This window comes from Rattus norvegicus, chromosome 2, assembly GCF_021556685.1.
Source record: "Rattus norvegicus strain SHRSP/BbbUtx chromosome 2, alternate assembly SHRSP_T2T, whole genome shotgun sequence".
Classification (NCBI taxonomy): domain Eukaryota; kingdom Metazoa; phylum Chordata; class Mammalia; order Rodentia; family Muridae; genus Rattus; species Rattus norvegicus.
The window spans coordinates 195,305,238-195,332,168 of record NC_141535.1 but is presented as its reverse complement, the minus strand read 5'-3'; the positions used below and the strand labels follow the sequence as shown (position 1 = coordinate 195,332,168).

General features: G+C 39.5%; 1 protein-coding gene across 17 annotated transcripts in view; it reads left to right on the top strand.

Annotated features, from left to right (window-relative positions):
- The window catches only part of Rap1a (RAP1A, member of RAS oncogene family), a 77,799-nt gene extending 51,910 nt beyond the window's left edge, over positions 1-25,889 (top strand). For 11 of the 17 annotated variants that reach the window (XM_087620177.1, XM_087620187.1, XM_087620193.1 and 8 more), the window contains 7 exons: positions 4,664-4,746; positions 8,977-9,045; positions 11,735-11,791; positions 13,536-13,676; positions 15,913-16,056; positions 21,038-21,153; positions 24,156-24,839. In XM_087620177.1, the coding sequence (XP_087476303.1) occupies positions 4,690-4,746; positions 8,977-9,045; positions 11,735-11,791; positions 13,536-13,676; positions 15,913-16,056; positions 21,038-21,124 (555 nt within the window). In that variant the 5' untranslated portion in view covers positions 4,664-4,689 and the 3' untranslated portion in view covers positions 21,125-21,153; positions 24,156-24,839. 17 annotated transcript variants of the gene reach the window in all.
- Positions 25,890-26,931: the final 1,042 nt, after the last annotated feature.

Here is a 26,931-nt window from a genome sequence, read left to right as displayed (position 1 = left end):
GGTATATGTAGTTTACGTGCAGATATTGTATTATGTAAGGGACTTGAGGATCTGGATTTTGGTACATGGTGAGCATGAGAACAGTTCTGAGACCCACTCCTCCTCTTCCACCACATGGCTCTGTATGTGCACTCCCTTCCCCTGGTGTACTAGTCTGGAGAGTATTAGAAATTACAGTGTAGAGAGGAGGGCTTCAAGATGAATGCTTTCAATGAGGTAATAGTTACCACACAGTTTCATATCAGAAACCTGCAGTGTTAAGATGGTTGTTTGTTTTAGAAAGTTAAATCTTGTCATGATTTTTGTTTCCATTTCCTCCTCCCTAAAACATGTTGTGGCCACTTGCCAGAGTTTCGTTCTGTCTGTTTTACAGTGCTGAAAAGCCAACAAAGAGCTGCGTGTCACATGTTCAACCAGTAAGCTCCAGTCTTTGCTTTAAAATAATGGCTTGGACATGGTAGCGCACACCTTTAATCACAGCAGCTGGAAGACTGAAGCAGATGGATCTCTGAGTTTGAGAACAATTGATCTACATAATGAGTTTCAGGGCAGCCAGGGCTACATAATGGAGAAACCATGTCTCAAAAATGAATAAATAAATGATATTGTTGCTATCAGGAAATATTTAAGCATGTGGTGGAATATGGTGGCACACATTTTTAATCTCAGGAATCCAGAGGCAGAAGCAGGCAGATCTCTGTGTTGAAGGCTAACCTTGTCTACATAACTTGGACCATGTCTGCCAAGACTGCATAGTTGAGACTGTCCATGAATGAGTGAGTGAATTAGGTTACAGATAAAGGCCGTTGCTAGGACAGCACCTTTGGGGTTCCTACTGTTACAGTTTAGTTCAAATGTCTAATTTCTCATCCTAATCAAATACTTAGTTTCCTTTATATATTTTTAAATATATATGTATTTATTTATTTATTATATATAAGTTCACGTAGCTGTCTCCAGACACACCAGAAACGGATATCAGATCTCATTAAAGATGGTTGTGAGCCACCATGTAGTTGCTGGGATTTGAACTCAGAACATCTGGAAGAGCAGTCAGTGGTCTTAACCACTGAGCCATCTCTCCAACCCATGAATTTTAGGTTCAATTTGCAGGGAAAACTTTTGTCTATAGTTCTTTAGTTTATGCATTTTTAAAACACAGGAAACTAATTTAGGATTTATTTGCTTTGTAGAGACAAGCAAATTATGCTACTTTTAAAACTAATTTTGTGGAACTTGAATCATAACATTAAGAAGTCAAAGTTGGGGCTGGAGAGATGGCTTAGCAGTTAAGAGCATTGACTGGGGGCTGGAGAGATGGCTCAGAGGTTAAGAGCACTGTCTGCTCTTCCAGAGGTCCTGAGTTCAATTCCCAGCAACCACATGGTGGATCATAACCATCTGTAATCAGATCTGGTGCCCTCTTTTGGCCTGCAGGAATACATGCAAGCAGAAAGCTGTATGATGTATACATAATAAATAAATAAATGTTTAGAAAAAAAAAAAGAGCACTGACTGCTCTTCCAGAGGTCCAGCAAACACATGGTGGCTCACAACCATCTGTAATGGGATCTGATGCCTAATTCTGGTATGTCTGAAGATAGCTACAGTGTGTGTGTGTGTGTGTGTGTGTGTGTGTGTGTGTGTGTATTCTTTAAAAAAAAAAAGTCAAGGTTGACTTAAAACTTTTATTAGAGTGCTGTGTCTGTCACTTGTCAGCCAGCAGTCTCAGCCAAAGTCAGGTGCTTTCTGCTGTTTGTTGGGAGCTCAGGACACAGGAGGTCTCCACAAAGACAGTTGCTTGGAAGATAGATTATTTCCTTACTTGGCAATGATGTGTTAGCAGTAACTCCCTTAAGGAGGGAAAGATGAACTCCAGTTACTCCTACTGATATTTCTATGTATGTGCTTGCTGTACAAGCTATTTATTTTTATAGATGTGCTTCTATGTGTGTATATTCACAATCCATGTTATGTACATACAGTATGTGAAAAGGGACTTTGAAAGTTGGATATAGTAACCATTTTGTTAAGGAACAGAGACTAAATATTCTGTTATTGGAAAATTGACCCAGGTAAATTGATCATCTCTGAATTCTTTCCCTAATTCCTGTTCCCCTAGAAAATTTGGAAGCATTTGGGGAATATAAACAAGCTACTGTTTGCTGTATTGTGACTACTTCATGAGAGATGCATACTTGAACTAGAGTACTGATTAGAGTTCACATAATGGTTGCAGTCCCTGAGAGGCCTGGGTAAGGACGGAACAGTCTGTGCAGGAAGCAGTATGATGCTCTTGTATGCCAGCATCAGCATTATTCTCATGTAAGTGAGAGAACCACCTAATACATAGGTAGGACACCTACACAAGTTTGTCAAGCAAAAGCTTACCAGACCCCACCTGATTCTCATGTCTCTGATAACATGTAGTTACTTTCAAGTCCTCCTCCTAGCTTTCCTCTCTTTCACTGAATGTTCCTCAGTCGATTTCGAATACTGCTGTGCTTTGAATTGCTACCATTTTCTGAGCCCTTTCAAACTTGAGTTTTAAAAATAGCTATCAAATTCTGTTATGTGCTTTTCCCACAGAAATTTCAAATTTCCTCAAGCAACGAACCTGCTTCATTTGCAGGTGCCCTAACAGCCACTTTTTTGCTCAAACTAGATACCTAGGAATTACGTTTGTCTTTCTTCTTTCTCCTTATCAATCACCTCTCATCAGTTAGAGTCCTGAACCTTCAAAAGAGCACAGTCCCCTTCTCAGTCTAAGGCCACCGTAGAGGTCTTCATCAGGTCTCACTGAACTACTCATGTTCGTCAGCCCATGTTATGTAAATATAAATGTAACCATAATAACATGAAGAAAAATCACTGTGTCAGGGCTGGAGAGATGCTCAGAGGTTAAAAGCACTGGCTGCTCTTGAAGATGACGCAGATTTGATTCAAATATCTATAACTCCAGTTTCAGGGGATCTGGTGCTTCTAGCCTCTGTGAGCACAAGACACACATTTGGTGCACAGGCATGCAAGCTAGCAGAACACCCATGAGTTTAAAACAAACAAACAAACAAACAACTCTTTTCTATTTGGGTATCTAGGTAAAAGGTAAACTCTAATAGGACAGGTGCCTTTGCAAGCACAAGTCTATGCCCAGCTTCACATTCCATAACTTTTTTCTTTGTGTGGCAGGCTTTTACTATGTAACCCTGGCTGATATCAAGTTCACTTTGTAGATCAGGCTGGCCTCAAACTCACAAAGATCTGCACTTGACACTTGAGTGCTGGGATTAAAGGTGTAAACTATCTCACCAGCCATAGTGTGGTGGTGGTGGTGGTGGTGGTGGTGGTGGTTATGTTTTTGGTTTGGTTTCTTTTGATTTTGGTTTTCAGCCCTATATTGAAAAACATGTAGACTATCACTAAGGAGGTTGTTAGGTTTTTCTGCCAATGTATAAAATTTTTGAGGTGTCTAGTGGATGCCTGCTGTTTCACTAAGAAGCAATGCTATTTCTTATCACCATGTAAACCCTGAGACTGCAGCAACATATTTTCTTTTCTCTCATACTATGTTCTTTGTCTTATCTCATATAGTTCAGTCTCCATGCGTGGTAGTCCTTTTGGTACATTTCTAAGAAGTATATTTTCAAGTGAATTGCTCTTGATAGTACATGGAATTTAGTCGTGCTGAAAAAACAGTGTCTGTATAGAACATGCATCTAGACCAGAGGACTGGGTATATTGACAAGTACATATCCACTCCCTGGTTAGTCACTGAGTGAGAGCTTGACTTTCTATTGGTCCCAAACTCAAGTGATTCCTCTGGAGATTCCTGGATAGTCAGAGCCTAGCTCCCTTTCCTTTGGTGTATTTTCAAAGCTGCCTGAACTCTTTCTCCCTGTAGCACAGCCTGAAAAGAAACTTCGGATAGAAAGCCAAGGAGTTGTGAGCATGTTACGTCTTTCTTATCTACACATTTCCATCCTCGCTGTTTATTTTCTACTGTCTAAAATAATTATCTCGTTTTCCCCAGTGTTCTAGCAGTTTTCTATAGAGTAGAAAGTCTTAACCTTTTTTGCTCCATTGTTACCATTGGAAATTATTTTCTGGCTTTTACTTTGTAAGATAAGCTTATAATCTGTTTATTCTTTGCAGCTCTTTGGACCGTGGGTAGTGCTTACTAATCCCTGCTGATACATGTTAACAACGTCTTTTCACCTACTATTTATATCCTAAGAATTTTCAAGCTGACATTTTATACCATTCAGCTATAATAAAACATTACAGAAGTACTATATGCTTTGGACAAGTAAAGTAACATGTTGACTATGTTAAAGCTCATGTGCTTCTCCAGATTATAGCTTTGCAAATAAGTAGGGTCATGGTTATAGTTGATTTTAATTCCCTGTTTTCTGAACACTTTTCAAAGTAATATGAACAGGCTTAATGACTGATACCTAGTCAGAGATCATCTTCAGTAAATAAGAGTCTGGGACTGGTCCTATAAAGTCGTTATTGAAAACTGTGTCATTTTTGCACAGTTGCCTCTGTTTTAACTAGATAATGTTAATGGAAAAAATTAAAAAGCAAAACCCTGTGTTTGATGCTACATTTTTAAGTTGTTTTGTAAGTTTGTGAGTTTTTATTTTTATTTTTTGTTTTTCAGTTGTCAATATTTAAACAGACCACATCATGCGTGAGTACAAGCTAGTGGTCCTTGGTTCAGGAGGCGTGGGAAAGTCTGCTCTGGTAAGTTAACCACCCAGCTATAGCTCATCAATATTAACTAATATATAGAATGTGGACTTTGGCTTGCTTTCATGCTTCTAGTGAGTAAGGAAAAAAGAGACTTTGTTCTTTATAAACCTGCTATTTGTAGCCAAAGATGTATATAGCTTTTGACTGGCAGGTCACTTACACTTTTCTATGCCAGCTACTTATTGGCCACCAGTATCTGTGACTCAAAGTGGAACATAATTTTTATTGTCAGGAAAATTTATATTCCATTGGGGAAAAGTGTTATAGATTGTCTCAGAGTAGATTCTCCTTTGCCTGACTCCAAGCTTGCATGGTCTGAGAGTTACTTTTTGCATATATGAGGTAATATGCCAGCCTCTGGGGTCACAACAGCAGATAAAAGTCCTTCATGGAGCTCACAATATAGCAGAAAAGCAGATGTAATCACACACAATTAAAGAATTACTTGATGCTCTGAAAGAAAAATTCGGACTTTTAAGGGAGAGACTGGCAAATGGCCCTTAGCTTTGAGAGCTGCAGGAAAGGCCAGATTAGCTAGGCATTAGTAAGTGGGAGAAAATGAGGTAACAGGAAGGTGGGAGCTCACAGGACTGAAACAGGGTAGGGTTTCTTGAGGGCGCTAGGAAGCAGATGAGTTGGCCGAGTGTTTTACTTAACAAGTGGACTTTACACTCTGTCCTTTAGAAGAGTGGAGAAAGGTGGGGACTAGTTAAGTACACTAGGTTGGGGACTAGTTAAATTGGGGACTAGTTAAGTACACTAGGTTGCTTAGGCTCTTGATTAAGGCCATGGCAGTGAAGAAGAGACATGTGGATGCTTGAAAATTAAATAGGAGGAGGTAGACCTGAGACTCACGGCTGGAATAGAAGTGCAAAGTCTGATACTTACAAGATCCTTGATTGCTCAAGTACACAAATGTATCCTTAGGAGTTTAAAGGGGGATTGCGATACAACATTAATTACCATGAATGTATCAGTCATATTCAGTTTCATGAGAATTCCATTACTGTTAGCCTTTTAGGAATATAAATTAACACCTCTATGGAAATGAGTTTTCAAATGCATGTAATTTGGGGCAGGGGAGAAAAGGATCTCAGTGCTAGCCCAGGCTGGCTTTGAACTTAGTAATCCTCCTGCCTCAGTTCCCCAAATGCTAGAATTAATGTGTACCATCACACTTGGCTTTACATGTAACTTTCAGTCTAGCAATTTCTTTCTGGACTTTTTTAAAAAGATAGATGTATGTATGTATGTATATGTATGTATGTATGTACGTATGTATGTATGTGGTGTTTTGTATGTACTAACTGTGATATCTAAGATGGAGCATGTATAGGGAAGAAAGGTGCTAGTTGGACTACCATTTATGATTGATTTTTCTAAAAGCTATAGGTATCAAGGCTTGAGAGATGACTGGACACTTAAGAGAAAATCCTGTTCTTGAAGAGAACTTAAGTTCAGTTATCAGTCCCCGACTGACTGGCTCTCAACACTTTTAAGTCCAGCCCTGCAGGAACCTGTGCCCTCTTCTGGCTTCTGTGGGCTCACACACATTAACATAAACACATGTAAATAAGATTGAAATGACTTTTAAAAAGTTAGAAATGCTGAGAGGAGGGACTTATGAAATACATGGACTGTTGCTGTAAACAGATTGGGTGGGTGGAAACAAGGGTGGTAATCGGATAAAGAAGTAAATTGAATTCCATAGGTGCAAACAAAATTGTCCAGGGAGAGAATAGGCGAGAGCAGCTCAGGACTGAGTTCTGAATTGGTATCACCTGTTTGAGGATGGCTAGGATTGAAATATCTAGCATAGAAGATAGTCTCTGTACTGTGTTTGAATACATAGATGTGTCTGCTTGACTGCTCAGAAGTCAAGGGAGGAAGAAGAATGGTGTGTGGAGATGGTTGCACATCATAAAAGGAGCAGCTTTGGTCTGGAGATGTTGCCACAACCATGCTGGGTAGAGCTGAAGAGGAAATGAGAGCACCATGTGGACAGTTACAGTCTGAGTATGAGAGCGAACAGAGAAAGGAGGAGAAGCTTCAGTGGATACAGGGTTAGAAGGAGTTCTCTGTTTGGTTTGGGGATTGGAAGTAGTAGAGAACGTTCGTATCTTGGAGACGGTGATCAGTAGAAAAGAAGATAGGGCATGAGGGAGAAGGAGGAGCAGAACCAATATGGGCGTCATAGGAATAAAATGAAAACAGACAAAGGAGTGAGATATCCTTGAGGAATGAGAAGCCAGATTGAGAGAAACAATGAAAGCTTGCACATCATAAAACAGAGGTGCCGAGTGTCATCTACACTTCAGTTATTTAAACCAGTAAATTTGGTTGTTAGTGTTCACAGGTGCCAGTAATGTCCAGCTTGGGGGCTGTGCTTAGGCCTCCATGCCACCTGCCCCTGAGCATTCCTAACAGTGCAGGACAAGTAAAGAGCAAGGTACTGCATCTTAGCGTTGGGACCTCATGCACCTCAAGAATGTCGTACCCTGGACCATATTTTGAGAATCTCTCCTCTAGGCTAAGCTTGTTTGAAAGCCATATTAGACCTTTTCCTATCTAAGTTATGTCATAATAAAAAGTGATTAAACCCTTGATAAAAATGAGGATTAAAAGACTGCACCTGAGGAGATGGCTTAGTGGGGAAGAGCTCTTGCTGTGTACATATGAAGACCTATGTTTAAATAAATTCCCCAGCACTCATACCTGGGTGTGGGCATCTGTAACCCCAATGGTGAGCATGTACGTGTGTGTGTGTCTGTGTCTGTGTGTGTGTGTGTGTGTGTGTGCGTGCGTGCGCACGCGCACGCCTTAGCTGTATGTTGAAATAAGGCTAGGAGTGATAGAGTAGGATATCCAGTGCCCTCTTGTCTCTACACACACAGTAAAGACGCAGTACCATGGTAGAATGTTTGCCTAGCATGTCTGGGGTCCTGGGTTATATCCTCAAAACAGAGGAATCAAAAGAGGGAGAGAATGATTAAATATTTTACTGTGATTATATACTGACGCCCCTTTAATAATTTATGTTGTAGATGACCTTAATCTGCATATTTGCCTTTGTTTATAGGCCTTTAAAACAGCCTAGGCTATCTCAGGATTACCATCTGTACTTGCCATTTAGTGGGTGACAAATGTTCTTTCTAATATACATTCAGATACGTTCATTCAGTATACTGCAGACGAACCTATATCATTCTTCCTAATCTGGATGTTCCAAGGGGCAGTTGATTCCTTGAAGCCATGAGTTGTTCTGAATTCAAATTCTAAATATTGTGTACACTCAAATATATACACCACCTAGTCACTTTTTTCTCTGGTGTTACTTAGATAGCCCTTGTTTTCTGTGACTAGGTAATACTTTCCACTGGAAAAAGTAAGACTTAAGAATAAAAAGGTAGGGCAGGAGAGATGGCTCAGCGGTTAAGAGCACTGGCTGCGTTCCAGAGGTCCTGAGTTCAGTTCCTGGCATGCAGGTGTACATGCAGATAAAACACTTATATACATACAATAAATAAATAAACCTTTAAGAATCAGAAAGATGATGTAAGTTCAGCTGGCAAATCAGAAGTATTTCTAGGTACAAGTGAAACCTAAATATAATCTAGATTAGATTGTAATCTAAAATTGAGGCAAACAGATAATTCAGTAACATTAAATTTCCTTAATTCTTCCTTACAGTTTAAAAGATATAAACAGTTAGAACCTTTGTTTCTTTCCTTTTGGACAGGAAGTTACATTTTTTTTTTCGGAGCTGGGGACCGAACCCAGGGCCTTGTGCTTGCTAGGCAAGTGCTCTACCACTGAGCTAAATCCCCAACCCCAGTTACATATTTTTTTTTTTTTTTTTGGTTCTTTTTTTTCGGAGCTGGGGACCGAACCCAGGGCCTTGTGTCAGTTACATATTTTTTAATGAGTTATGTAATATTGTCTGTATCCCTGTCTTTTAAGATGTAATGTGATCACGGCTATGCAGTGTAGTAGCACTATTGACAAGTTTTTACCATGACCATTTCTTTCTGTAACAGATGTGTTCTTAGTTTATATGTGCGTTCTTACTAGATATAATCCTGATGATTTGCGTTTGTGTTTATCCAGAATTTCAACACAATTCCATTTATTCTTTACAATTTTTAGTGTTAAATAATTCTTAGGAACATTTGGGTTTTCTTTCAAGTCTTTGACTCTGGTTTGTTTGTTTTCTCCTCTCAGACAGTTCAGTTTGTTCAGGGAATTTTTGTTGAAAAATATGACCCAACGATAGAAGATTCCTACAGAAAGGTAAAATGCAAAACTGTGTGCGCATGTGGGAGTAATGCTTACAACTTTCAAACTTGGTCATGGAATTGCTTTTTTAAATAGTTCTGAGAAATAATAGAAATATGCCTGTGCTGTTTTTAGAAGTTTAGCCAGGCTGAAACAAGCCTCACTGGATCCTGCTTAGGAGAGCACTCGCGTGTGCTGCCGCTGCCCGGCTGCGCTGTCACTCTCTGCTGTGTACATTTTCCCAGTGGGACGTTTAAGTAGAAAAATATTACAAATGAGTAATAGGCATATTTTTCACTACTGCTTATTAACAAAACCTACTATTGGATTGGAGTCATTGATTAACTTTTTTTACTTGGCTTATAGAAAATTTAGATACTTACTTTTAGTCTATCAAAAGTATTAAAAAACTGTATGGAAGCACCTGTCATGTTTCTCAGAGTCTGTGGAGCATACAATATTAAAAGCAACTGTAATACAAACTGTGTGTCATTGTAGCTTCATTGATTGTGACAAATTTCCACTCTGCTGCAGGGAATTGATAAGAGAGACGAGGAAGCTGTATATAGTATAGGCGTGGATAATGTGGGAAATCTCTATTTTCCCCTAATTTTGTGGTGAACCCAAAATTCTCTAAAAAAAGTGAAGTTGGAGCAGGCATGGTGGTACATACATTTAATCCCAACATCTAGGAAACAGACAGAGAGAGCTCTATAAGTTCAAGGGCAACCTAGTGTACAGAGACACTATCTTTGTTAGGGGGACAGGTAGGTGGGGGTAGAGAGGGAAGGAGGAATTAATTAATGAGTTAATTTAGGGAAAGACTAAAATTATTTTGAAAAGAAGCAAAATAGTTGGTCTTGACAAAAATACGTTCTAAGACTAGGTAGAGCTATGAAAAGCTTAGGTGTCCAGTGTTAGGGTCATGTAACAAAGTACTGTAAAAGAGCCAGTTACCCCTCCTTCCAGAGATTAAACCTACATCTCACCAGAGAGGTGTAGCTGGTCTTTGCTACTTTGTGGGTGGTTTTGTCTGCCACCCTTTATTTTATCCCCCCAGTTTTACCCCTTAACACTGAATAGGAGAGAAACAAAGAGGAAAACGAAAAGGGGAGGGGGTGTTCCCTGATTTTAATTTTTTTTTCTTTTGTTTCTTCTTTGACCACAGTTACTAACAAACTGCAACCAGCCTCCCTAAACAACCGCCAACCAACACCACTTCTTGGGGACCTAGCATTTATGTATCCTCTGAAAAGTTCCCAGAATTCCAAACATCACACACTTGAAGAAACTCTGTGCACTGACAAAACCATGCCTCTGCTAGAGCATGAGGCAGATCCTGGTCAGCTGCTGTGGACAATCCAAAGCAGCCCCACATTCCTGCACCTGGGATTAAAACTGAACACCCATTCTTATAATATTGTTGTGTTTTTTTGAAGAAACACAGTTCTAGAATTGTCACTACAGAGGAAAGGATTGCTTTGTTGGTTATCTGTTTTGAGAATCGTTTCTTTGATAGCACTGTAATTTTCATTGAATTAAGCTTTTTAGGATGTACTGGCAGAATGATCTCATTCTCTTCCAAATTAACACAATTGAGCTCTAAATACCTATGAAACTGCAGGCCTGTTAACTGTTTGCCCCACTGTGGGTGGGATGATGAGTTTGTGCAGCCCACCCCTGGCACTCCCTCTTGATACTGACAGGGAGGCAAGGGTCAAAAGAACCTGGAGGGTGCTATATTTATTCTTAGGAGACAGTGTTGCTCTACTGAAGTTTCTTCCAAATAAATTGCTGGTTAAGTCTCTAACTGTAAAGCAAGAGCTGTCCCTAAGCTGGAAGACTAATTTCCTCAATCCCGTCTATAAAAAGTTTCTACAGAGTTGATAATTGATACTTTCTTTAGGCCAGTCTTCTTTTAGAGACTGGGAATATTCTATTCACCTTCTTCCCAGTTTTTTTCCCCAAAGAACCCCTTAAAGTTTTAAGAAATGTGTATATTCTTAAGGAATAAATAGCTCATTGCTATTTAACATTTCTGAGTCCTTTTTTGCAAATTTCGTGAATATTTTAGCAAAATTTTAACAACTTATATATGGTAAATTGCAAACGTTTCCATTCCTCAAAATCTTTTTGCATACAGTTTGATCCATTTAAGGTGGTAGAGTGAAGCCCAACCTTTTGTTGGAAATAGTGTCTTTCAATGTCACCCCATAGATCCATAAAAATCTCTTCTGCCTCAGCCTCCCCAGTGCTGAGAGTATAGGTAAATCTACACGGAGCTTGGGCTCTTTAATTCTTTGTTTTCCATGATGATTGTGTGTGTGTGTGTGTGTGTGTGTGTGTGTGTGTGTGTGTGAGAGAGAGAGAGAGAGAGAGAGAGAGAGAGATCTTCCTCAAAAATACGATCTTCATGTTTTTCTGTCAGTTTTTTTTCCTGTTAGAACTGTATGTACCATTTTTCTTAACTTACAAAGCCTGTTCTTTTGCCTTCCAATAAGGACATCATTACGGCAGGGAATAGCCACACTCAGGTTTAACCACCTTAGCCTTTGGATTACTGCTAGTGTGATTGAAGACCCCTGTTCTTTATTGTGGTACCAAGTAGAAAAACACTCAGTAGTTGTCAGTAAGTGCTTTGAAGGGGTAAAGGGAAAACATGTTGATTTTGCTCTTTCACTTTGTCTTCTTTGCTCTGTCACAGCAAGTCGAAGTAGATTGCCAACAGTGCATGCTGGAAATCCTGGACACCGCAGGGACAGTAAGCATTCCTTTTTTCTTTCAACAGGTTTTAGTCTGTGAGAATGATTTCTTACCTAAATAATTCTCTATGTAAAGTGATTACTCTGAATCTTTTTAATTCTCTAAGTGTAATCTTTTATTCATTTTCCTTATGCAATTGTTTTGTGGTATGCTTTGATGCCCACATATTATAGCTAAATTGTGTATTTTATTCACCTGAAGAATCTAAAGGGTTTTTGGAGGGAGCGGGTGACAGTCTTATATTGAAGTTAGATATATGCTATAAGTACTCTTTTTTTTTTTTTTAAGGTATTTAAGTTCAGAATTTTAGTTAAGATAGGAATCCCCTGCCTAGTCCCCTCTGCTTAGCCCTCTAGTTAACTGGTTGCTGCAGCTTCTCCAACACTGGTTCTCCTTGGGCCCTGTGTATTTGTTGGTTTCTGCCTGGGACATATTATAAGAGCACATACTAACCTCCTCCTCCTTGCTCTCCTGTTCCCTCTAAGTGCCTTCCCCTTTAACATGTAGACTTCTATTCCACACTCCAGCCCATAACCCTGAAAAACGGACAAAGAAAAATTCTTTTTCTCTGTAGCGTTAGACTTTACTTTTGTTTATCTCTGTGTACATTCCTTGAGAGACTTGTGCCTCTTGTGTTGATCAGTATATTGGCCCTGCTGAACAGCGTTGATGAGTCTTGTGGAATACCCTTAGGCAGGAGGCTGGGATCCTCAGTAAGAGCCAGCACTGTCTGTAGCAATACAGTATTTACAGTATTTACAGTATTAATAAATAACTAGCAGAGACCAAATCCCCAAAGAACAGGGAAGGTACACTAGTGCTAGAATTTCTAATAAAGTCTGTAATTGAAAAATCCAGAAAAATGTATGAAAGACAGAACTTGAAGTTTGGGAGGTAGAGAAGGTTAGCTCAGCTGACATCTGTAGTAGCAGATGGAGAGGGGCAGCCAGGTGGGAACATGGAGAACTATTGGGTATAGTAAACAGAATGGAGGTGGCAACAGTGGGAAAGGACAAGTCAAAGAAACAAAGTTTATAAAGCTTTGTGGGTTTGTATGATTAATAATAAAGAGGTCACCAAAAGAATGCATTTTTAACATTCTGCTATATGTGCCTTCTTAATATATATACCAAGTTCAAGAACTCTTTAGACATTCTGTATTGTTATCTATGGGTATAACATGCAATAATGATTTCTCCAAAGAAGAGAAAGTGAGTTTCAAGCAAACAGAAAACATTTAATCTGGTACTACTATGACCAAGTTAATGGTTAGTGACTCTTAAAATAATAGTCAGTGTATCTAGTGCGACTGTGGCTGGTGTTGATGGTCAGTGACTCTGAAGTAAACAGTCACTGTGCTGTTCTCAGGTCCTTTCTAAGAATTTGAAATCCAGGGAGCAGGAAAAAGTACGCACAAGCTCCTTTCAAACGAGTATAGTCTAGGGTTGGTAATGTACCAGTCTGGCCGTGCTGGATGACCAACTCACCTAGGTTTGCATCTTGGGTTGTTTCTACTTGGGTGCTGATTATATATAAACCTTCCAAACAAAATAAACTCAGGTTTGTATATTAAAGGAATTGTGTCAGTAAACATAGACATTCACCTCAGTTTCCAGAAACTAGCAAGAAGTCTTATGACAATATGTAATTTAAATGTAGGTTCTTATTTAAGATTTTTTTTAAATTATTGCAGCATACATTCAAAATGAATTAATATTTATAATTGGATTTTTTTATTATAGGAGCAATTTACAGCAATGAGGGATTTGTATATGAAGAATGGCCAAGGGTTTGCACTAGTTTATTCAATTACAGCTCAGTCTACGTTTAATGACTTACAAGACTTGAGAGAACAGATTTTACGGGTTAAAGACACAGAAGATGTGAGTATTTTCCTCTCTATAAAACATATCGCTATTTCTCCATAGCCGAATAAGAGTGTCTGCTTTCTCATCGTTAGAAGGGTTAGAAGGAAAGAGCCCCTGAAAGTACAGTTCAGCTTTCGAGAGGGAAGGTGTGGGACTCACACTGTGAGCGTGAGACATTCAAAGAGCCATGAGTGTTAACTCTTTCTAAAATTCTTTCCGTACATGTTCTTTGTGTTGCTTTGCTGTTTTACCACAGTATCTTGCTATATAGCCTAGGGCTAGCCTTGGGTACTTAACTTTTCTGTCTCTACCTTCTGAGTACTGGGATTATAGGCATATACTACCTTTGTTAGTAACATATACTTTTTTCTTATCTTTTGTAAAAAAATAAAATATATTTTACATGATTACATGAACTTGAGGTTGTGGGAAAATTCCTTTTCGATGATATAAATTAAGGTAGAAATTTTCAGTTACACCTTCCTGGTTTTGGTGTGTTTTTCTAATGGGAGCATATTCAACTGCTCAGGCCCTTAACCTTGTCAACACTGTTGGTAAGAGGTGTTTGTGCCATATGACTCCATGACTGCCTTTAATGGATAATTGTCTTCCTTTCTATGGCTGATTTCTTCAAAGAGTTCTGTTTTCACAGTTAGAGATCGGGGAGTTAGATAGAGATCGATGAGTTCTGATCCTGCTGTGTCCTTATTCCATCAGTAAGAGGAGAAAGATGGAGTTGAAGATGGTTTAATGTAACCTGTTTGGGTAAAAGATGTCACCACATCCCTACATTCTTTCTTTTGTGTAGTACCATTGCCTTACAACCTCCTGGCTTTGTTCTCTGAACTTTTAGCTGAGGAACACAGCTAAAAGTTGCGTGTTTTATTGGAAGTAGGATGTTGTGTTTAAGATAGTCAAACATCTCTGGTGTGGAGTAAAAGGAAAGACACAGCTGCTTGATGGCATTTTTTTTAAAGTGTGTGTGTGTGTGTGTGTGTGTGTGTGTCTGTGTCTGTGTGTGTGTATGTGTGTGTGTGTGTCTGTGTCTGTGTGTGTGTGTCTGTGTGTGTGTGTCTGTGTCTGTGTGTGTGTGTGTCTGTGTGTGTGTCTGTGTCTGTGTGTGTGTGTGTCTGTGTCTGTGTCTGTGTGTCTGTGTGTGTGTCTGTGTGTGTGTGTGTCTGTGTGTGTGTGTCTGTGTGTGTGTGTGTCTGTGTCTGTGTGTGTGTCTGTGTCTGTGTCTGTGTGTGTGTGTCTGTGTCTGTGTCTGTGTCTGTGTCTGTGTCTGTGTGTCTGTGTGTATTCCATGTGTTGAGGGGCTCCCAGGAAGACTACAAGAGGACATAGGTTAGGTTCCCTGGAGCCGGAGTTACAGGTGATTGTGAGCCATCTGATGGGAGCGTTGGGAACTAAACTCAGGTCCTCTGAAAGAGCAGCAAGTGCTCTTGACCACTGAGCTATCTTTCCAATTCCTACTTTTATTCTTACTTCTCCTTAACATCTCACCTACACAGCCTTCAAGTCTAATGCTAAACATAGTAGAAGCTGCTGATTATCTTTTGTCTTATCACCATTTTTGGTATTTATAGTCCTATGAGATGAAGCATTTAAACCACTTAGGACAGAGGAGTGTACTGCTTGCTGTATAGCAGGGAGTACCATTTCCTTCAGTTTCCTACTTAAATTAAGCTATTTGTAGTGATCACATGAGAATTTTAGGATCATTAAGGGATGGAGAGATGGCTCAGTAGTCAGCACTTGCTGCTTTCCCAAAGGACCAGGGTTCAATCCTCAGCACCCACATGGCACCTCACAATGCACTGCAGCTCCTTTGGCCTCCCCAGGCACGACACATGAACATAGTGCCTAACATTCATATACTGCGTTAAGAAAAAATGGAATTCTATTCTTTAAAATAATTTGTTGGGCTGGGGATTTAGCTCAGTGGTAGAGCGCTTACCTAGGAAGCGCAAGGCCCTGGGTTCGGTCCCCAGCTCCGAAAAAAAAGAACCAAAAAAAAAAAATAATAATAATTTGTTGTATGAATCTAGTGGGAGTTCTTCGCTATTTTTGGCTCTCTCATCCCCTTCTATTCCCCCTCAGTCCTAGGCAGCCATACACACAGCATGCTTTAATCACTTCTGATGCATGCTGTTGCAAACTGCTGTGTTCCCCTTAGTAGCAGGTAATTGCTCATTTGTCATGAGAGGGAAGTCATGCATGTCTTTCATTTGGTGGTTTTTCCTTCCTGCAGGTTCCAATGATTTTGGTTGGCAATAAATGTGATCTGGAAGATGAGCGGGTAGTTGGCAAAGAACAAGGCCAGAATTTAGCAAGACAGTGGTGTAACTGTGCCTTTTTAGAATCTTCTGCAAAGTCAAAGATCAACGTTAATGAGGTAACCTGCAACTGTTGGACAGTACAAACAAGTGCCTTTTTATTTTCATAGCCAGAATTTTTCAGAAAAAAAATGATAGCAATCTCAATTTTATCATCTTGTAAAAAATAGTAATTGCTAGACTCTGTGTTCCTTGGCTTCCATGATGTCATTCTCTTATAGTTGCAATGCAAACACCTAATGTCACCTTATGGCCACAGGCTGTATATAAAATCCTGCTAAGACTTTTCAGTGATATGCCAGAACTAGCATGTGAAACTTGACACAACACCTTTTATTATAAGTTACCTATCCAGACAAATATAAATAAGTAGTAAAGTCCAATAGAAAAGTACAAAAATTTAACTTTGCTGTTATAATCCATCCTTTAGGCTGGTAGTCTGGATGCACATGGCCAATGAAGCTCTTCACTATCTTAAGGTCTTAACTGTGGTCCAGAAGACCTTTGCAAATAGGCTATGTGCCTCATTTTAAAGAGACAGTAGTTGACCGAGCCCCTAAAAAATTAGTTCATTTCTCAATTTGCTACCACCCATCAGGCAAACCCATGCGAGTCCTTTTGCTTTTGGAACTTTACCAAAAGCATTTGAAATAAATGGGGCAGAAAGGCAAAGTAAGCCTCCGGTCCCCTTCTCTGGCCAATGCACTTGCCATTGTAGCATCGCAGATGCTTGAACACAGGCGAGAATAAGAGAAGGTTGCACTTCCGTTCCTCTCTGGCCTCTGGTTCTGTAAGTGCTTTTCAGGACTGTGCTTGCAGAATATTATTCTCAACACCTGGTAAGGGAAAAAAAATCAGCTTACTACACATTCTGTTTCTTATACATAATTAAGAATGCTAAAGCTTGCTCTTTTAGGTGAAGCCACTTTTAACAATACAAAAATCTTTTAACTCCATTTATCTGGGAAACACATTGAGTGCCTGTCATGTGCCTGCACTTTACTCTGCACCCAAGTGGCAGTCACTCAGACAGAACTAATTCAGCCCTTAAGAGGTTTACATCCTATATGGGCAACCAGCCCTACTGAACGCTGCCATATAGCTATTTGTTACTTATGCTAGGTCAGTGAAAAGAAATTGACAGCTGTCACTCATCCTCCTTTGTTATAGAATTAGAATTTCCTAAAGGTTGTTTTTTTTTAAAATATGGCTATAATAAAATTTTAATGTTTAGAGTAGTATTTTTTGAAAGGAATGAAAGGACCCAGATATGGTGGCACACACTTGTAGTCCCAGCAGCCTGGAGGCCAAGGCAGGACAGTGAGTTCTAAGCCAGCCTGGGCTATATATTACAAGACCCTAACTAAAGTGAACTAACAATATTTTAATGAAGAATACATTACAGTTGGTGAATGCCCCTGAGTCTCAGAATTGTAGTGCAGTGTCACCTTATGAAAGATGGTTGACCTTTGGAATCTGGTTCCTTACGGTGTCTGTCAGCCTCACTGCTGTCCATCTTCCAAGTTCATCAAGGGTGCAGGGCTGAGTTGGACCAAAGTCCATCACACAAGACCCCTCCTATAGGAGCCAGAGTTTAGTAGGGAGAAAGTAAGTATTTCTCTTCTTCTGTCTTTACATGAATGTGGAACCTATACAGGCTATTAAACTTCCTGGGTTGTAGTTTCTAATGCAGCAGAATTGACTTTCCTAGCGGTCTTGTTCAAGCTTTACATAGGGGTGTAAAAAACAATAAAATGCCATAGTCACCATAATAGTCTCTACTTGTTTGAGAAACCACACAGACTACATGCTAGAAATGAGAATATAATTTGAGGTGTTTTTTTTAAGATCTCGCTTTTTATAGCCTAAGAATTAAGCTGCAGAATTCCTTGGATTGTCTGTGGTTTTTCAGACCGCTTAAGCCGCTGTATAAATGCTTGTATAGTTTCTGGATGCATGAAGATAGCGGAATAATAATTTCACAAGATTCAGCTCTTGACTTTAAATTTGAAAACAGACAAGGGCACAGTGCTTGACCAGAGCCCTCTAGTTCTCTTTGTCCTACAAGTAGTAATCAGTGCACTGGAGGTACCGCAATCTTAGCCCCAGATTCTTGTTCTTTGCTGAGGCTGGAGTAATGATTGGAATAAAGACATCCCAATTAGGAATGGGAGAGGGGTTGAGAAACTCTATTCTGTGTTCCCTCTAGATTTTTCTATAGTTCAGAGAGATGAGGACGAACCTAGGCTGGGAACTTTCAGCATTTCTAAGCAAATATTATAGTTCGAACTTGCCCTCATCACTGAACCACCCGCTGCTGTGAGGTAGGCCATGTTTTCCAAAGACGTAAAAACATCAGTTGATCTGTCTCTGTGTGTACCAAAGACGTAATACTGCAAAACATCGTTAATCTGTCTCTGTGTACCAGAAACTGCAAGTTGGCTGGTAGGAAGAAACTGAAATAGGAACTGGGTGTGTGTTTCATTAATTTACTGTTCTGATTTATCTTTTTGTTACTTTGCATTATAGCTTGCATGTTAAGCCTTGCACAACAATAAAAACTTTTTCATGACTCATATACTTAAGTTCTCAAAGGTTTTAGAGTTGTGAAAACAACTATCAATTTGCTTATAAATGTTGTAGTTTTTTAACATTTAGAAATAAAATTGTAGAAAGTGGAATGATTTTAGAAAATGGGAATTGGATGGATGGAAGGAAGAAAAGAATATATTTATAACTTTGTAATGGGTCTGTTCTTTTTTATTTTCAGCAGTTTAGCCTTATAATCCCTGAGCCATTTGAAAAAGTAACAGTTTAAAGAAATGTATAGTCCGTTTCTCAGCTTTAAAACAATGTGCAAACTAGAATATAGTTCAGTAGTGGGGGATGCTCCCAGCATGCACAGGCTGTGGGTTTAATTCCCCTCTACTATAAACTAATAAAAGAAATGAATGTAAATCAATGATGCTAAAGTGTCTTTCTTCTGAAATTTATTTAAAAGAACAAGAGAAATATTGTTTAGTCTTTATTTAGATTCATTAGTTGTTAATATTTTGCCATGCACTTATGGAAACCATATTTCTTTGCTCTGCTCTATTTTAGTATGTCTATCCTTGGATCAAAGGCATGCTTGGGCTGGAGAGATGGCTCTGGTTAAGAGCTCATAAGCTTTGTGAAAGGCCATGAGCTCAGGTCCAACACTCTGGACTCCAGGCACCCACACAGACAGATACATGGAAAATAACTGTTAGGGTCATTCTCTAATAAAACCACAATTATTAAAATCATTCAGCTAAAGATATAACTCAGCGGCTGAGTATTTGCCTACATGAGCAAGGCCTGAGTTTGGTCCCCAACACTGCAAAATAAAAGCAAACTAAGGAAAGTAGCCCTCAGCACAGTTTGTTTGGCATGCATTGAAAATGTTGCCAGTTCATCCCTACTGCATTCCTTAAAGCCAGTTCTGCAGAACAGGTAGGCGTTCAGGTGAGGATGCTGAGGCCTTTGCTTTCATCCCAAGCCATTAGTGCCGCACTCTTAGCTAAGGACCAGACTTGTTTTAGCACACGGGGATACTTAACACGGCAGAACTACATATAAACACGACAGGTAACGGATCCGCTCTCATGAAACAGGAAGTACTGTATTTTTGTCTTTGATGTTTTTACTCTTCCAAAGGTGAATCTTCATAGTTATTACTGTATTCTCTGTCACTTCAAGTCAAGGATTAGTGGATTATTCCTGTCTGTTGTTGTGTTGTTTGCTTTGACTATGCACTAGGGAAGTAGACAAGTGGACCTCTTAAAATCAAACCAGCCTTGTCTACAAAGTGAGTTTTAGGTCAGCCAGCGCTGCATAGTGAGACCCTGCCTTAAACAAAAAACAAGAACAAAAAATTCCATAGGTGGACATCATGGACTTGATGTTGGGTTCCAGAAGAGAGACACTTTTACCTGTCCCAGCCTAAAATCTGCATCAATGTCAAATAAAGATTAAGGTAAATTCCATATACATTTATTAGACTTATTTTTAGAAATAAGAAAACAAAAACCCCGAAAGACAAAGACCAAAGAACTATTCCCAGTTTACAAGGCTGAAAGCAGTTTATGAGGGAGTATATGCATCTATAATCCCAACACTTGGGAGATGGAGGCAAGACAGTCAGGGGTCAAGGCCAGCCTTGACTAACAGTAAGTCTGAAGTGGCTTGAGCTGGAAATGAGGCCCCACCTCAAACAGATAAGCAAATACTAGGAGACAGATGAATAGGTGCTGCAGCATCAAGAAACGGAATCCAGCGTGGGTCCTCATAGATTCTGCCCATGTTAGGGTTTATGCTCAAAACAATACAAAGAAAGGTATCGATGCTCAAATATCTTACTGTGATCAGCTTTTTATTTATCATTTTATGGATGTGAGTACACTGTCACTGTCTTCACACACCAGAAGAGGGCATCGGACCCCATTACAGATGGTCGTGAGCCACCATGTGGTTGCTAAGAATTGAACTCAGGACCTCTTGAAGGGCAGTCAGTGCTCTTAACCACTGAGCCATCTCTCCAACCCTATGGACTAGCACTGTATTTAGGTTACCACAAGAGTATATTCTTGTTCTGGGAGAAACACATTTAGCCCTTTAAGGATCCATGTCACTATCTCATGGTTCAAAAGTAAATGTATTTGGAGAGAAAGAGAAGAACCAGTAAAGTAGAAGCAGCAAAATGCCATTACTTGGATCCAGGAAAAATGAGGTGAAGAGGGCGCTTTGCTGTTAGTGCTGTAATTTTGGTGCTATAATTTTAATTATAACTTTAAGTGCTCACTATTGTTTTTTTAACTGACTGCTGACTGTAAGAGTAGGTACATGTCCTTAATCATGAATAAGTAAGTCCTTCTTTCCTCTGAGTTAGCTTGGGGAGCCAAGAAACTTGACTTGAGAAGAGAATGGTAAAGCAGATCTAATGGCAGAATAATGCTTAGTACTTTCAAAGTCATTCTGTGCACCAATCAATCAGTATTTTGTATTGCTGTTTTTACCTAGATATTTTATGACCTGGTCAGACAGATAAATAGAAAAACACCAGTGGAAAAGAAGAAGCCTAAAAAGAAATCATGTCTGCTGCTCTAGACCTGAAGTCAGCAGCAGCTCTGAGCCAGGTAAGGTGCTTAAACAGAGCAGACACTTCCTCCTCTCTCCTGTACTCACTCTCTGTATTTCTGAGCTGCTGTAGCTGTGCATGAGGACTTGGAGAGGTCCCTGGGTCTGTTGAGTAATTTATTTCCTCCCAGGAGACTCTAAGATCAGAGTGAGGACCATGTGTGATTCGCTCACCACCATGTTGCCAACACCTGCCAAAGAGTGGATATTTGAGAAATAGTGCTAAAAGCTGGGAAGAGCATTTAACCAGTATTACCCTGTCTGCTTGTTTCTCTGTGAACTTAGCATAAGCAAAAAACATATACTGCCATCCCTCAACCCAGAGCTGTGGTTTTTGTTTTTTTAGAAGTGTCCATGTTTGTGTGTGTGTATACACACACACACACACACACACACACACACACACACACACACACATATATCAGTAGTATGGTTTTAGTTTATTTATTTTTATTTTATGAGCATTGATTGTTTTTTGGGTTTTTTTTTCCCGCTTATTTGTCTGTGTGAGGGCGTCAGGACCCCTGGAATTGGAGCTACAGATAGCTGTGAGCCGCCATGTGGGTACTGGGAATTGAGCCCAGGTCCTCTGGCAGAGTAGCCAGTGTTCTTAACAGCTGAGCTATCTCTCCAGCCCCAGCTTATTTTATGACAATAGTTTATTATTTGACTAGGGTATTTTGCTGTTGAGGTACTTTTGAGGAATTAGCATGGACAATACAGCTCACACCTGTTATCCCAGACAGAATGAAGTGGGAAGATTAGAAGTTCAAAGCCAGCCTCCCTTACATAGCAGAGTCAGACCAATCAGGGCTATATAAGACCCTGACTTAAAACTAAAGCCAGCAAAATATATGGATAGTTTGCAGCTGTGTGCATAATTTATGCACATGTATGTGTCTAGAAACATAATGGCCAGCTCATATGCTATACATATGGGTTCCAAATATTTGTACCAGGGTATATGCACCAGCAATTCATGAGTTCCACATCCTCCCCAAGATTGGTATTTTCAGGGTTTTTAAACCTGAGCCATTCTGTATGGTGTGTGGTGGCATATCTTTGTAGTTCTGAATGTCAGTTCTTCTCAAGAGTAACTTCTTCAACAAACACTTTGCCAGTCTGCATCAAGTAGTAGTTGACGTGAGGTAGCATTCACTTCAGCTTTCATTAAGAAATTCATGTCAGCATTTGTACTGCCAGTTAGGTAAGAAGCCAGGCCCTGTGAACCAGTTACTTGTTTTCCTTTAATTACGTATTTAAATCCACTGATGTTCCTTCTTTGTCAGCTATTAAACCCAAACAAAATGCTTTCATCGGTCAATTGTATGGTTGGTTTGAGGCTTGGTGGAGTCAGAAGAACAAACTCTCCTAACTTAAGTTGTTGACTCTTAATGACTGTTGACCTCTGGGGCCTGATTAGTAGATTGCTGCTTTCCCACTCCTGATGGGCTAATTTGTACTCCTTAGAGATAGGGATGAATAGCTGTCTCTCTTAGAAAACAGTTGAGTAACTGCAACCCTTTTTTAAAGGAAAACTAGAAAGGAGGAAAAGATAGAGATTGTCTAAGGTGATCAAATTCGGAAGGTCAGCTCCTGCCTAAATGGCTGCTGCTGCTGAAGAGCTGAGCGGCCTTTGGCTAAAACGGATCGATTAAAATATTTTGTCATTAGTTTCCTGGAAATAATTCTTGTTAAGATGTCTGTGTGTGTGTCTGTCTGTCTGTCTGTGTCTGTGTGTGTCTGTGTATCTGTGTGTTTAAGGAATGGTACAAAGACAAAACTGAGGGCTCCAGTTGGTAGTGTATTGTTACACTCTTTTAGAGTTGAATGGCTTATTGACATTACTTTGGCAAACATGAGTTTTAACTTTGTATTCTCAAAAAACGTTCTCTCAGTTTATATTAAAGGAAAAGATACCACTTTGCCTATTGTGATTTTAAAATTTATTCATGCATAAAGTTTACCTTAGATAAAAGAAATCTTGCCTAGGAAGAAATAAGCCATTCATATTTGTTGCATCAGTCTTTAGACGTGTACACAGTTCAGTTGACAGTGTAGTTTCCCGAGATCCTTATAGGTGTGTGGTAACGCCCAGTAATAGAAGCCTGAGCAACCAAAATACTTTGCAGTTGGAGCTGAAGCTTGGCGTGGGGCACCACCTGTAGTCCCCGCCTGTGAGGCTAAGGCAGAGCATTACTTGAGCCCAGGAATTTGAGAACATCCTGGCCAACACAGCAAGACTAGGACCGAAAAGTTCTAAGATAACGGGTTAGATTTAAATAACAACTACAATATTTTAATAAGAGTATGTGAATGTCAAAGGCAGCTTATATATCTGTAGCCTTTAAGTAGAATTGTATTAAAACATGTAAATTTTTTAAATATCCCAATTTTAAGGACCTCAGAGAAATTTATCACCAGGAGTTTGCCCTCTAAACTAATTGGCTTCTGCTGAGCAGTAGGTCTGCTGACTCTTCTGCCTTTGCATATGGGTTCTCTCTGCGCTGTCTCTGGCCGGCTGCGTTAGAGGTGATAGTTCCTAATGTGGTATCGGAAAGTGGCTGAACTTCCCACAGAGAGTGTATGTAGATAAATGTGGAACCTTTAAAAGTAAGGTAATGGGATACAAGCAAAGTACTACTGTCTGCCTCTTTATATAGAGTGGTAGATAAGACATGAAAATACTAAGTGTAATAAAAGCAGGGACAGACAAAAATTGATCACTAATTGTTGTTGGTGAACTCAGTCTTTTATATTTGACCTTGAACTTTTGAGACAGTGTGGACCTCAAACTGTAATCAAGGTCAGCCTTAAATTTCTGGCGATCATGCCACCATGCCCAGCTTGTTTTTGAGCATGTTTAATGGGAAGGTAAAATAGCTCTTCTACTGAAGTACTTGGTGTCATCACTCATGTGTTACTAGATATCTGTTTATTGACTGCCACCTTCTGATACTGAGAAAACTCTATATGTATGTCTGTGTCTTCAATGTTCCAGATTACAGAAATGAAGAACTGTTGCCTATTTGGAAAGTGCCAGCATTCCAGACTTCAAAAACTAAATCTGAAGAGGCTTCTCCTGTTTTATATATTATGTGAAGAGTTTAGATCTTATATTGGTTTGCACAAATTCCCTGGAGAAAAAGTTGCTCTGTGTATATCTCCTGGAAATAAGACATAGTATTTCTCCTTTGCAATAGCAGTTATAACAGATGTGAAATAAGATACTTGACTCTAATACAATTATACAGAAGAGCATGGATGCATTTCAAATGTTAGATGTTACTACTATAATCAAATGATTTCATATTGACGTTTTTATCATGACTCCTCCCTGCCAAGCACTAAAAAGCTGAACCGTCATACTTTTTATCTGTAATGATATAGATTATGAAATCTCCCCTCAAACTCATTGCAGCAGATAACTTTTTTGAGTCATTGACTTCATTTTATATTTAAAAATTATGAAAATATCATCTGTCATTATATTCTAATTAAAATTGTTTGTGCATAATGCTTTGGAAAAATGGGTCTTTTATAGGGAAACACTGGGATAACTGATTTCTATGGCTTTCAAAGCTAAAATATATACTATACTAAACCAACTCTAATATTGCTTCTTGTGTTTACTGTCAGATTAAATTACAGCTTTTATGGATGATTAAATTTTAGTACATTTTCATTTGGTTTGTGTCTTTTTGTTATTGTTTGTAGACTTGAGTCCTTTACTTTATAAGACCACTCTGTGTAAAGCTCTTGCTGCCTGCCTGGATTCAGCAGAGCACTGGGCTTTAAACTGCACTAACTGGTGATCTCTCCAGGAACAGGCCTCGCACTTCCTGCTCTAGATAGATTTATTCCTACTATACAGTAAAATGCACCACGTGACATAGACTAGTTTTATATATTTTCTCGTGACCTTAAAGATTGTATCTTACTGAATAAATGTCCCACTCTGTATTATTTTTATATGTGAAAAGATAAGTTTAACACTGTATCAGGGTTTGACCTTGACTATTGCAAATCCTGCACAGTTTGTAACTTCATCCAGGGAATCCTTGCCATTGTTAATTTGCTGGTGTGAGTCCACCAATGAAGTGTTCAATGAAAATTTCAAACTGGCTCTCTAATAGATGGAAGAACCTGAGGGCAGTGGTTGCAAGTTAGAACACAAAAGTGATGCGTGACTTGACTATGAGCAGTATATATAACAGGAATGGTATGAAGATGGTTACACCTTAGTTTGCTGGCCGTACAGAGGTGCTTTTCCTTTCCTTCCCAGTTGCATTTTACAAAGGTGGGGCTTCTGTAGGTCGTGAGCCCAGGGCGAGACTGCTGTATGTTCTCCATGGAGAAAGGGAGTGGACCCAGGGTGAGACTGCTGTATGTTCTCCATGGAGAAAGGGAAAGCAACTGGCCTGTTGGCCAGGTGCACACAAGAGAAAAAAGCAGACGGCAAGATTAGGAAACCCTGTGCCTTGTCCCCGAAAATCCAGGAGACCAATCCTAGAAAGTAAATCTTTGCTCAGGGATCTAGATGTGGTCTCGTTGCAGCTAGGTGTGAAGGTGTTCACACCTTGCTGAGATTTGCCAGGTGTGTGGACAGCCCTTCAGTTACTAAGTCAGCTTTCAAATGTAAGATCCGACCAATCTGAAGAAATGTCAAAATATACTGTTTGAAAATTTGGAAATTGTATTTTTTTGATACTTTAATAAACTTAGCTACTTAACATTTCCCTTCTCTTATCCAGTTATGCATGTCTGTGACTGAGGGGTCAAGCCTTAAACTAAAATGCAAGTGGAAGGAGAGGGTCCATTTGTCCCAATGAGAGACGCTGGGCTCTTTGTTTGATTGCCTTTTAAGTGAGGTCTTGCTATACTACCCAGGCTGGCTTCAAACGTCTGGGTTCAGGAGATCCTCCTGCCTCAGATCTCAAGAAGCTAGGACTACAGGAGCGTATTATCACTGTGTGACCAATTAGACAGAGGCATACCACATTTATTTTAAGGGCCTCTAACATCATTATGCTTTGAAATACATCTTACATGTTTCTTTGGACTTAAACTCATGGACAGTCAGACCTCTCACAAACCAGTTAAAATGTCTCAACACTATGTCACGTGGGTTGTGTAGGTTTTTGTTAAAACAGTCTCACCAGTAGCACAGACTGATTTTATCAGGTTCTTTTGACACATCTTAAACTCTCCCCTTGGTAAAGGTAAAACTCAAGAAAAACACCTTTTTGGCATCCAGGGATATTCAAGCCAGAGGGATGCAGCGTTACTCAATGGAAATCTGCATGTACTTGCCAAGCAACATGGAAAGGTGTCATGTTAAGAGAGAGGGTTATCTTTTTATAGTGTCTTCATGTGAACTCCTTTGTCTTGGGAAGGGTGACTGAAGGAAAGCTGCATTTTTATAGCCAAGACATCCGAGAGTCTCTAGGGTATTAGTTTGAATCTCATACTGCATATTCATGAACAAATTACATAGTAGTGTTTGTGACTGCTTCAAGTATAATAGATTTAGTTTGTGAATAACAATTTAATTTAAAGGAAGCTTGATGCCACAATTGATAGGCTTTTTTCTTTTCCCAAGTAGACCACAAGCAACTTTAATGACTTGATGCTTCCGAAAGTCTAGTGTTAGAATGAACAGTAAATACAAGTGCGTCATTTTACCCTCCACCAGGGGGCGCTCCAGCATTACAGTGCTTTCCTACCAGCATTGTATCCAAAGTACTCTGCATGTGCTTCTCCATACAGTCATGGAG